At 39.3% G+C, this 13,833-nt stretch overlaps 1 protein-coding gene across 4 annotated transcripts in view; it reads left to right on the top strand.

The window, feature by feature from the left end:
• LOC123693863 (multidrug resistance-associated protein 1) overlaps nt 1-13,427 on the top strand; it is a 39,724-nt gene extending 26,297 nt beyond the window's left edge. For all 4 annotated transcript variants that reach the window (XM_045639123.1, XM_045639121.1, XM_045639122.1 and 1 more), the window contains exons 20-26: nt 356-573; nt 1,136-1,334; nt 1,547-1,645; nt 2,593-2,795; nt 5,062-5,276; nt 5,697-5,863; nt 10,952-13,427. In XM_045639123.1, coding sequence (XP_045495079.1) covers nt 356-573; nt 1,136-1,334; nt 1,547-1,645; nt 2,593-2,795; nt 5,062-5,276; nt 5,697-5,863; nt 10,952-11,146 — 1,296 coding nt within the window. In that variant the 3' untranslated portion in view covers nt 11,147-13,427. The remainder of the gene's footprint in view (nt 1-355; nt 574-1,135; nt 1,335-1,546; nt 1,646-2,592; nt 2,796-5,061; nt 5,277-5,696; nt 5,864-10,951) is intronic.
• The last annotated feature ends 406 nt before the right edge of the window (nt 13,428-13,833 follow it).

Genomic DNA, 13,833 nt, shown 5'->3' with positions numbered 1-13,833 from the left:
TATCACAGAGGTGCCATAAGTCATAAATACAATTTTGTGATTTACGATGTTAAATGTGCTTTATAGGTTGGAAAAGTATATTAAATGTTTGCATAATTGCTAACATAAAACTTATATTATGTATTAAAATTCAATTATTTATTTTCTTTATTGATACAATATGTAGAAAAATCTGCATCAGAACCACAACACAAAAAAGCTATATGTAATACAGGGTGACTCAAAATAAAGTTTATATTTTGTGGATGAATAATAAAAAAGTAAGCTATAAGGAACGGAGTGGATTTTTTCTACATATTGTATGGGTTTAGTTTTTCCTTGGACAATAGTTTTTACAACAATTAAATTTATACAGGTTTTAGGAACACTGTTCGTAATCAGTTACTCGACACCGATATTCATGGCGATAATCTTGCCCATCGGAGTTGTATACTACATCATACAAAGATTCTACGTGGCCTCGTCGCGACAACTTAAGAGGCTGGAGTCAGTGTCCCGGTCGCCTATTTACTCTCACTTTGGTGAGAGCATCACGGGCGCTTCTACTATTCGAGCTTATGGCGTAACTGAGAGGTAAATGTTTTCTTATTTATTCATAAAACATTAAATTACCAGATTCCTTATCATATTAAATCACACAGCAGTAATCCTAAGTAAGTCTTTCATAAAACAGTTTTTATCTTACTTTTTTTTTAATTTGAATTTATTCAGTTTGTCTAGATTTCATTCTGCATTATTTAAGTATAACATATTTAAAAAATACATACACGAATTCTGACCCTGTGATGAACGGTAACTTCTTCACCACAAATTACTCCTTTCTCAAGTGTTTCCAACCCGTTATAACATGACAATGTAGAATTAGTAAAATTATATAGATACTAGCTGCTCCGCGCGGTTTCACCCCCGTTGCTCCACCCCTGTTGTTCGTAGCGTGATGATATATAGCCTATAACCTTCCTCGATAAATGGGCTATCCAACACCGAAAGAATTTTTCAAATCGGACCAGTAGTTCCCGAGATTAGCGCGTTCAAACAAACAATCAAACAAACTCTTCTTATAATATTAATTATTAAGTATAGATTCACTATAAGATAAAAGTTATACTAATATAAGTGAATATCCTAAAAACAGGTTTGTAGAGGAATCAGAGCGCGGCGTGGACTACAACCAGCTGTGCTACTACCCCAGCTGCATCGCCAACAGGTGGCTCGCTATACGGCTCGAGATGATCGGCAACCTCATTATATTCTTCTCGGCGCTGTTTGCGGTGCTTGGTAGGGAGACTGTAGACCCGGGCTTGGTTGGACTGTCTGTCAGTTATGCGTTGCAGGTCAGTTGCTTTTTAATTATCCAAAATATTATTTTATATTTTAATATAAATTTAAATTCATTATTCAAGTCTTTAAGACTCATCTCTGTAGAATTATGTTGTGTTTTTACTGCAGTTTATTGAATTTTTGTATCTATAGGTTATATGATAGTTAATTGTGCAAAGTAAACCTTAATTGTAAGGAGTAATGTTTGTGTTATTTCAAATTGCAGATCACACAAACCCTGAATTGGCTCGTAAGGATGACTTCGGACGTTGAAACTAACATTGTAGCTGTTGAGAGAATAAAGGAATATGCTGAGACCAAGCAGGTTATATCATATATTGAAAATATTGTTAATTTTGTGACCGATATTTTAGTATAACGTGTAATTAAAAACATTTGTAAATGTTAAAATATTGATATGGCTGATCTCTGAACTTTTGGACATGTTTTCATTAGCTTAACTATAAAATGACAAATAGTGTATCGATAAACAGCAATGAATTGCCTTTGACACGCGGCTTAAATTAAACTGATAATTCCGTTCTTACGTACATATTAGCACCTCCCAAAATTGTATTCGTTGTGCTTGATTGGAACGCGCAACTATGTTCTTCTTGGAGCGTGAAATCGATACCCGGCTTTAGACCCTGAAACACAGTTTCCTATGATCTGTTAAAGTTAACTATTACAAAAATGTATAAATAATGTTTACACATATGATAATGACAGATAACTTGAACATTTTCGTCCAAGGTAATGTAATGGTTACATTACATAATATAATGAAATATGGAATTTGTAAGGGAAGGCACTGCCTTCTGAGATACAGGTAATTACCTAGTTCAGAAGGCAGAGCAATATTGTAATGTTATACATATTTGAAGTTGCTAATAAATTTTATTTTATTACTAGCTTCCGCCCGCGACTCCGTCCGCGCGGTAAAATTAAGAAAAATTAAGATTTTTTTTTTCTACGTATTTTTCCGGGATAAAAAGTATCCTATTTTATGCCCAGGATAATAAGGTATAATTATACCAAGTTTTATCGAAATCGAACCGTTAGTTTTCACGTGATGCCTTCACATACAGACAGACAGACAGACAGACAGACAAAAATTTTTTTAATCACATATTTGGGTTTGGTATCGATCCAGTAACACCCCCTGCTAGTTATTTTTTCAATATTTTCAATGTACAGAATTGACCCTTCTACAGATTTATTATATGTATAGATAAGCAAGCTTAATAAATAATTGAATGTGTACGTGCGCAGGAGGCGGCGTGGTCGGTGGGCGGCGGGCCGGGCGCCACGTGGCCGGAGACGGGCGCGCTGCAGCTGGAGCGGCTGACGCTGTGCTACCGCGCGGGCGAGCCCGTGCTGCGCGACCTCACGTGCGCCGTGGCGCCGCGCGAGAAGCTCGGCATCGTCGGCCGCACCGGCGCCGGCAAGTCCACGCTCACGCTCGGCCTCTTCCGGTGAGGACACCTAAATTTTAGATTAATGGCGTGCCATACCGGACCGTAAGAAATCGGAATGCTGGACAGTTAAATTCCTTGTAGTGCACAAGCGCCCTTACCTATGTGAGGCCGGATTTTCTAATATGGTGAACATTAAAACTAAATATCGCAATAAATTGGACATAATATCAAACTCACTGCGATTAAAAGTGACTCGAGTTGAAGTTGATGTTAAAAGTGTCATGACGAAAAATAGAAAACAATTTCATTTTTCCCATTGAAATAATTTTTAGTGTAGTTATTTAATTAACTAATAAAAAAATGTACTTAAACTTTGTTTGTTATTTGAAAAGTCGTTTATTTAGGTATATTGTTAACGGTTAAATTTCTTAGAGGTGGGTCCCGAGTTTGGGAACATGTATTAGATGAGTCGTAGCCCATACAACTTTGGGAACCACTGGTCTATACACGTATATGCGAGCGCTTGGCCTCCTCCCTCTATACTCTATACACGCAAGCGCTCGGCCCCCTTATTACTTTTACTTTTAGTTATTTAAAAAATGTAACTGCATACCAACATTCCATTCGTTTTATTGGTTATTGTTTACCTTGGTTGGTTTACCCGGAAGAAATGGCTTGGTGCAATTTATGCGTATTTCTTTTTTTTTTTTTATCTGGTGTGTACAATATAGTTGTCATTCATTCCTTGTTAATGTAATTCGTATGAAACAGTTTTACATATCGCACCTTCGGTAGAACAAGGGCACAATTACAGTTTTTGCAATTTTACAGGAGAGCCATTTTAAGATATTTGTAGTACTTAATGTGGTCTAGCTATGATAATAATTTTTTTATGGTTGTTCTGCTTTGTATGACATAAACTATATACTATATTCTATTAGGTGTATCGTTTACAAATATTAAAAACTGCTAGTTTTTTTTTAATAATATTTTTTTCTTAAGTAGGTGTACATTTGTGCCCTTGTTCCACCAACAAGAAAATTAATTTGTAAATATGGCCATATCTAAAGCTTTAAGTTAATAATTTTGGAATGATAATAACGTGTTTTTTTGTATAAATGTTTTATTTTCTTAAACACTTTAGAAAGCCGCAGTACTTTATCACAAAAATAGAGATCAAAACTTACTAATCAGCCATTACACATCTTCAACAATCTGAAACTATTATGTTTCCTAGCAAAATTCTTTGGAATCGCTTTAAAAATTGGAATAATATTATATTAAGATAACAGAACAAGAAAGAATCATAATTCAATTCCTTGACATTAAATAATTCCTCCTTTTTCGTGGCATTTTTTATAAGGCTTATGTATTCTGCCGGAGTGCATATTGATATTGGGCCAGCTTTTTTTGCACGTTTTACATTCCAGAATGGACGGCATCGGCTTATGCTGGGTCCCCTAATTTATGTATGATCGATTTTATAGGCAATGTGTTCACAGCAAAATAATACATTCCAAAAACAAATTTGAAAAAGAAAAATAATTATTTACGAATAAATATCTTACTAATATTATTATTTATTATGTAAACTCGAAAGTTTTTGAGGATAGATTTGTGGGTGTTTGTTGTATTTTGATTGGCAGTCCTATCGTTTAAATTTCTAAAAAACTAACTTGTTTTTTTGCTCTCTACAGCAATTATCGGAATAAAATGTTACTTTTAAGACCATGGAGTATAACAAATCTTGGACAGACAAGGGCACAATTGTCTGAACGACTTTGTCCTCCCAATTTTTAAATCGTAAACTAGGCATAAGTGTGACAGATATGGCCTTGTCGTTCCAGAAATCAAAAACATTATAGGGCATATTTACATAAACGACGTTAGCGCTCCAAGTGACAGCTAGCTCAGTCCCCGCCGATGGCACAACTAACCAATGAGACTTTGTCTCGCCAAGAGAGAAACAAAATAGCGCCAAAATGACAACGCCACTATTTCAATCTGGCTGTTTTTTGTAGGAATTAAACGAATGTCTTTGTCCCTCCAGTTGAAAGGGCCTTTTTAAAGCATTTCTGCATATTTAAGTCATTTTGGCAATTTTTGACAATTATGCCCTTGTTCTACCGAAGGTGCGATATTTGAATTGTATATTTATTATTTTCCAATTAAAATTCACAATTTACTTCGTGCACTGATTTTTTCTTGTCCATATTTTAACATAATACATAATCATCTAAAGTGCATAGTGGAGCTATCTAGTGACAAGATTATGATTGAATAATATCGACTACAAAATATAACATGATAAACTTTTCTACAGCATAGTGGAGCCATCTAGCGGCAAGATCATGATCGACGGTATCGACATATCGACAATAGGGCTGCACCAGCTGCGTTCGCGCATCACTATCATCCCGCAGGACCCCGTGCTGTTCTCGGGCACGCTGCGTATGAACCTGGATCCGTTTGGTGCCTTCTCTGATGAGGATATATGGAGGTCGTTGGAGCATGCGCATTTGAAGGCGTTTGTACAAGGTATGTTGGATTATGTTGTGTGTGTAAAGTTGTACTTCTATGTCAAGATTGTTCTACTGAATGAATTAATTTTCAGTTAATGATTATTGAATTGAAGTAAAGCTTAATGGGTTGTTATGATTTATGGTTTGTTGTATTATTTAAGTATTTCAATTCAAATTTAAATCGAAACATAATATATTTACTCAAGTAGACTTCGTTTAAAAGCGCTTTCAATACGTAAAAATACAGATAAATAATAATTTACCACTTACTGTTAGTATTATATAAAAAAAAGATGTGTGGCACTCGGGGACTGCCGCGGGATTTTTGGATTCGGTCCCCGCGCTCAAGGCCCGCGATAGAAGCTATGCAATAGCTTAAAAGTTAAAAAAAAAAAACCGAAAACATTCAAAAATAAAACCATTCTATGATCGGCAGGTCTCCCGTCGGGGCTGCTGCACGAGGTGTCGGAGGGCGGCGAGAACCTGTCGGTGGGGCAGCGCCAGCTCGTGTGCCTGGCGCGCGCGCTGCTGCGCAAGACGCCGCTGCTCGTGCTCGACGAGGCCACCGCCGCCGTCGACCTGGAGACCGACGAGCTCATACAGGTACACGTGGACACATGCACACGAGACTCATGCGCTCATACAGGTACACGTGGACACATGCACACGAGACTCATGAGCTCATACAGGTACACGTGGACACATGCACACGAGACTCATGAGCTCATACAGGTACACGTGGACACATGCACACGAGACTCATGAGCTCATACAGGTACACGTGGACACATGCACACGAGACTCATGAGCTCATACAGGTACACGTGGACACATGCACACGAGACTCATGAGCTCATACAGGTACACGTGGACACATGCACACGAGACTCATGAGCTCATACAGGTACACGTGGACACATGCACACGAGACTCATGAGCTCATACAGGTACACGTGGACACATGCAAACGAGACTCATGAGCTCATACAGGTACACGTGGACACATGCACACGAGACTCATGAGCTCATACAGGTACACGTGGACACCAGCACATGAGACTCATGAGCTCATACAGGTACACGTGGACACATGCACACGAGACTCATGAGCTCATACAGGTACACGTGGACACCAGCACACGAGACTCATGAGCTCATACAGGTACACGTGGACACATGCACACGAGACTCATGCGCTCATACAGGGACACGTGGACACATGCACACGAGACTCATGAGCTCATACAGGTACACGTGGACATATGCACACGAGACTCATGAACTCATACAGATATACATATACATAGTTACATACAGATATATGCAAACGAGACTGACGAGCTCGTACAGGTGTCCGTGCCACAGATACACGCACGGACAGTATACAGTGACTCGAGCACACACGTACATTGGCTCACACACGCGTCACATATGCAATGGATCGTATGCACACGTGCAGCGGTTCGCGCACACATAGGCGGCGATTCACACGCGTACACATGCCACGGCCAACACGCTTGTACACTTGTAGTAGCTCACACGCACATTGTACAATATAATAATCGTCTCTCCCTGCATAGCACGCGTTTCATGACACTAGTATAGAATTTGTCAGTGCCATATTTTAACGTAAATATATTTTAGTTTTTCACAAACGTAAATTTACTCAATGAGTAAATTGTGAGATTATAAAACTCAACTAACAGTTAAAATAACGAGACTCATGAGCTCATACAGGTACACGTGGACACATGCACACGAGACTCATGAGCTCATACAGGTACACGTGGACACATGCACACGAGACTCATGAGCTCATACAGGTACACGTGGACACATGCACACGAGACTCATGAGCTCATACAGGGACACGTGGACACATGCACACGAGACTCATGAGCTCATACAGGGACACGTGGACACATGCACACGAGACTCATGAGCTCATACAGGTACACGTGGACACCAGCACACGAGACTCATGAGCTCATACAGGGACACGTGGACACATGCACACGAGACTCATGAGCTCATACAGGGACACGTGGACACATGCACACGAGACTCATGAGCTCATACAGGGACACGTGGACATATGCACACGAGACTCATGAGCTCATACAGGTACACGTGGACACATGCACACGAGACTCATGAGCTCATACAGGTACACGTGGACACATGCACACGAGACTCGTGAGCTCATACAGGTACACGTGGACACCAGCACACGAGACTCATGAGCTCATACAGGTACACGTGGACACATGCACACGAGACTCATGAGCTCATACAGGTACACGTGGACACATGCACACGAGACTCATGAGCTCATACAGGTACACGTGGACACATGCACACGAGACTCATGAGCTCATACAGGTACACGTGGACACATGCACACGAGACTCATGAGCTCATACAGGTACACGTGGACACATGCACACGAGACTCATGAGCTCATACAGGTACACGTGGACACATGCACACGAGACACATGAGCTCATACAGGTACACGTGGACACATGCACACGAGACTCATGAGCTCATACAGGTACACGTGGACACATGCACACGAGACTCATGAGCTCATACAGGTACACGTGGACACCAGCACACGAGACTCATGAGCTCATACAGGTACACGTGGACACCAGCACACGAGACTCATGAGCTCATACAGGTACACGTGGACACATGCACACGAGACTCATGCGCTCATACAGGGACACGTGGACACATGCACACGAGACTCATGAGCTCATACAGGTACACGTGGACATATGCACACGAGACTCATGAACTCATACAGATATACATATACATAGTTACATACAGATATATGCAAACGAGACTGACGAGCTCGTACAGGTGTCCGTGCCACAGATAAACGCACGGACAGTATACAGTGACTCGAGCACACACGTACATTGGCTCACACACGCGTCACATATGCAATGGATCGTATGCACACGTGCAGCGGTTCGCGCACACATAGGCGGCGATTCACACGCGTACACATGCCACGGCCAACACGCTTGTACACTTGTAGTAGCTCACACGCACATTGTACAATATAATAATCGTCTCTCCCTGCATAGCACGCGTTTCATGACACTAGTATAGAATTTGTCAGTGCCATATTTTAACGTAAATATATTTTAGTTTTTCACAAACGTAAATTTACTCAATGAGTAAATTGTGAGATTATAAAACTCAACTAACAGTTAAAATAACGAGACTCATGAGCTCATACAGGTACACGTGGACACATGCACACGAGACTCATGAGCTCATACAGGTACACGTGGACACATGCACACGAGACTCATGAGCTCATACAGGTACACGTGGACACATGCACACGAGACTCATGAGCCCATACAGGTACACGTGGACACCAGCACACGAGACTCATGAGCTCATACAGGTACACGTGGACACATGCACACGAGACTCATGAGCTCATACAGGTACACGTGGACACATGCACACGAGACTCATGAGCTCATACAGGTACACGTGGACACATGCACACGAGACTCATGAGCTCATACAGGTACACGTGGACACATGCACACGAGACTCATGAGCTCATACAGGTACACGTGGACACATGCACACGAGACTCATGAGCTCATACAGGTACACGTGGACACATGCACACGAGACTCATGAGCTCATACAGGTACACGTGGACACATGCACACGAGACTCATGAGCTCATACAGGTACACGTGGACACATGCACACGAGACTCATGAGCTCATACAGGTACACGTGGACACATGCACACGAGACTCATGAGCTCATACAGGTACACGTGGACACATGCACACGAGACTTATGAGTTCATACAGGTACACGTGGACACATGCACACGAGACTCATGAGCTCATACAGGTACACGTGGACACCAGCACACGAGACTCATGAGCTCATACAGGTACACGTGGACACCAGCACACGAGACTCATGAGCTCATACAGGTACACGTGGACACATGCACACGAGACTCATGCGCTCATACAGGGACACGTGGACACATGCACACGAGACTCATGAGCTCATACAGGTACACGTGGACATATGCACACGAGACTCATGAGCTCATACAGATATACATATACATAGTTACATACAGATATATGCAAACGAGACTGACGAGCTCGTACAGGTGTCCGTGCCACAGATACACGCACGGACAGTACACAGTGACTCGAGCACACACGTTCATTGGCTCACACACGCGTCACATATGCAATGGATCGTATGCACACGTGCAGCGGTTCGCGCACACATAGGCGGCGATTCACACGCGTACACATGCCTCGGCCAACACGCTTGTACACTTGTAGTAGCTCACACGCACATTATACAATATAATAATCGTCTCTCCCTGCATAGCACGCGTTTCATGACACTAGTATAGAATTTGTCAGTGCCATATTTTAACGTAAATATATTTTTAACCGACTTCAAAAAAAAGGAGGAGGTTATCAATTCGGCCGGTATATTTTTTTTTTTTTTTTTATGTATGTACACCGATTTCTCCGAGGTTTCTGAACCGATTTACGTGATTCTTTTTTTGTTCGATGCGGGATGGTGTCGAATTGGTCCCATAAAAATTTTATTCGGATAGGCCCAGTAGTTTTTATTTTATGAGCATTTTTGTCTGTAGGTATTTGTAAATTTTGCAAGTGCAACTTTGAAGTCGGTTGTTTTTAACGCAGTTATCACTTGTAGTTTTTCACAAACGTAAATTTACTCAATGAGTAAATTGTGAGATTATAAAACTCAACTAACAGTTAAAATAACGAGACTCATGAGCTCATACAAGTACACGTGGACACATGCACACGAGACTCATGAGCTCATACAGGTACACGTGGACACATGCACACGAGACTCATGAGCTCATACAGGTACACGTGGACACATGCACACGAGACTCATGAGCCCATACAGGTACACGTGGACACCAGCACACGAGACTCATGAGCTCATACAGGTACACGTGGACACCAGCACACGAGACTCATGAGCTCATACAGGTACACGTGGACACATGCACACGAGACTCATGAGCTCATACAGGTACACGTGGACACGTGCACACGAGACTCATGAGCTCATACAGGGACACGTGGACACATGCACACGAGACTCATGAGCTCATACAGGTACACGTGGACATATGCACACGAGACTCATGAGCTCATACAGATATACATATACATAGTTACATACAGATATATGCAAACGAGACTGACGAGCTCGTACAGGTGTCCGTGCCACAGATACACGCACGGACAGTACACAGTGACTCGAGCACACACGTACATTGGCTCACACACGCGTCACATATGCAATGGATCGTATGCACACGTGCAGCGGTTCGCGCACACATAGGCGGCGATTCACACGCGTACACATGCAGTGGATCGCACGCACACATGCCACGGCCAACACGCTTGTACACTTGTAGTAGCTCACACGCACATTATACAATATAATAATCGTCTCTCCCTGCATAGCACGCGTTTCATGACACTAGTATAGAATTTGTCAGTGCCATATTTTAACGTAAATATATTTTAGTTTTTCACAAACGTAAATTTACTCAATGAGTAAATTGTGAGATTATAAAACTCAACTAACAGTTAAAATAACATTTAATTCGCCTTACAGAAAACAATCCGATCCGAATTCGCATCGTGTACGGTGTTAACAATCGCCCACCGTTTGAACACAATCATGGACTCGACCCGCGTGATGGTGCTCGACAAAGGCCATCTCGTGGAATACGCGCCCCCAGAACAACTGCTACAAGACAAAAACTCCATATTCTACAGCATGGCCAAGGACGCTGGCCTCGTCAATTAATTACACTTCCAATTTAATAAATAATATATAGAACGTTCATTTTATACGACGGCAATAATTTGTACAAAGGTGGTAATCTCGCCTGGAGTGTAACGGTCACATTGACTCAGTGCGGTAGTAAGTTTCGCTCGTTATACACGAGTGCAGTGTTCACATTTATAGTTGTTACGCTTGTAAGTGATTACTTAATTTATTTTGGGGAGTTATTTACAGTATCCATTAGATAAATAGTGTACTCTATTAGTTATTTTTTAACTATTTTCTTTTTTTTTATATTTCAATGCTTAGTTTATAACGAATCTGGGTAAGTATGATATGTAATTTTATATTTTAATTAATTACTAGTGTATCTGTTCACAATGTATACTTAGAGATATCGAATTGATATCCACGTTTCACTACTTAACTAAATCACACGTGTACTTAAAATTATTTTAAATAATGTATTATACAAAAGCGGTAATTACATATCAAACTTATTCGTTTATTTTTCAATAACGTAATGGTAAATAAATGTTATGAATAACGCAACTAAAGCAATAACTCGTACTTTAGCAAGACTGAATTAAATATTTATTTAATCACAGTCATACAAATATTAAATATTATATAAAAACATGTTCATACAGTTATTTTATTTTAGTAGTGTGAATAGTTACACCGATATATTATCTCCTACAGTTTATTTTATTTTTCTATTACATTATATTATATGCGTTGAAATGTATAATTTGATTGGCAGCGACTCGTAGTTACCAATAAGCCGCCCTTTACTTAATTTTTTATTAATGCGTATTATGTATAAATGTTTATTTATAATGTTGCGTTATCACGTTTTATTCTTATTTGTGTACAAACATGCAGATTATTGTAAACCTAGTTTTAGTTAAGGGTCAGTATCCGCTAACGGAGTAGAGACGCGTTACAATGGAAACATTAAGATTTCGTATATTATACGAGACCATGAACGAAATCTTAATAATTTTCATCTCTCTTCGATTTAGAGAATACGTATTATTTAGTTATAGTTTTACTAATATTTGTAGCAGCTACCAACTGCCTCTATGTCGTCTTAGATTCCTTGTCTCGAATATAATTCATAAATAATTTTAACTTGTCACAAAATATATTACAAGTACCTAAAGTTAAGTTTTATTCTCGATTCGTATTTTATCACAAAAATGTATAATGAATCTAAGACGATCCTCCGTGTATATAATAAGTAGTGTTATTTTTTTTACAAATGTCATTGCATTTTAATTACAGTACGATTCAAACTTAATGGCGGCTCGGAACATCGTACGATCCGATGCGCAGAAAACAATTTTAGGTATTAAGGGGAAGTTAAGGGACCTGTGCGCACCCGCACTCGCACCTGCCCCCCTAGACAAGTGGCTTTCTATTAGCGTAACGTTTGATAGAATAGATTATGAATGTATGAGATTGACATGAGCTGTAGATAAATGTATCGACAGCTTACGTCAATCTCAGTATACATTCATAATCTATTCTATCAAACGTTACGCTAAACGAAAGCCACTTGTCTAACCCCTCTGCACCTAACTTCCGAACCGCCATTAAGTTTGAATCGAACTATACTATAGACTATATTAAGATTACTAACTGGTGCAATTTCAATATTTGCTTTTTAATGTTAAAAGTATACAGTGGGATTGGTAATTAAAGTGAGGCAATCAACTGAGATACTTACCTCTGAGCTAACTTAAGCCTAATCACACCTTGACAACATAATATAATATTAATTTACGAAAAATAAGTACTTACCCAATGTACCTTGAATACACTTTTAACCAATCACACTGTAGAAGTTGGTTTTGTTTATCATCAAATTCTCAGGTTACTAGTTTCATAAAATATAATACGGTGCCTGCAGATCAATGTATCCAAACATCTAGTAATTTAAGAATATACTCAAAGTAAAGCATATACGAAGAAAAATATACCCTTTATATGTATAATACTTCTTTAGTTCTGTATCAAGATACTATTTACTTAGTCTACCTCCTTCAAAAGTGTTTTAATAAGGGAGTAATATATGGTTAGCAAATAACTTTTTATTTTTAAAGTATCAGTTGAAAAGTGTACTCTATAATTATAATGATAAAAAGTAGAACAAAAGTCTCATATATCGCCAACGACTAAATTACATTTTTGAACTTAAAACCTTTTCAACTGATTCCATACACAATATTTCTCGTTATCTGTACACTCCATGGATAATAGCAAAAAAATTTTCCTTTAAAATGTATTCTACGTAGAAGCACGTTTATCCTTTAACATCTCCTCATCTCAATAATGCAGATATTTAAACATTCCGATAAATTTTGGATTATGTGCAAACTACCTATTAACATAACTAGTTATTTTAATAGTTCTAATATCCCTTTGCAAATATTGATGTTATATATAATATTATATAAATTTCGAATTTAATACTTACGTTGTTTTGTTCGAAGGACATTTAACGGCGACATCACAGTTTTCATACACAATTTTCTTTTATAGAAAATTAACTTTGATAGATATTCTTTATGAATCGTAATTTTACATTACAAAATCATAGAATTTATTATTTAATGCATCAATTTTAATTTGTTCCCTTGAACGAAACAAATCCCAGTGGAATCGTCATAATTCGCATTTAAGTTCGGTCTAAAACTTCTATG

Source organism: Colias croceus, chromosome 8 (genome assembly GCF_905220415.1).
Source record: "Colias croceus chromosome 8, ilColCroc2.1".
Lineage (NCBI taxonomy): Eukaryota > Metazoa > Arthropoda > Insecta > Lepidoptera > Pieridae > Colias > Colias croceus.
This window is presented reverse-complemented; position numbering and strand designations above follow the sequence as displayed.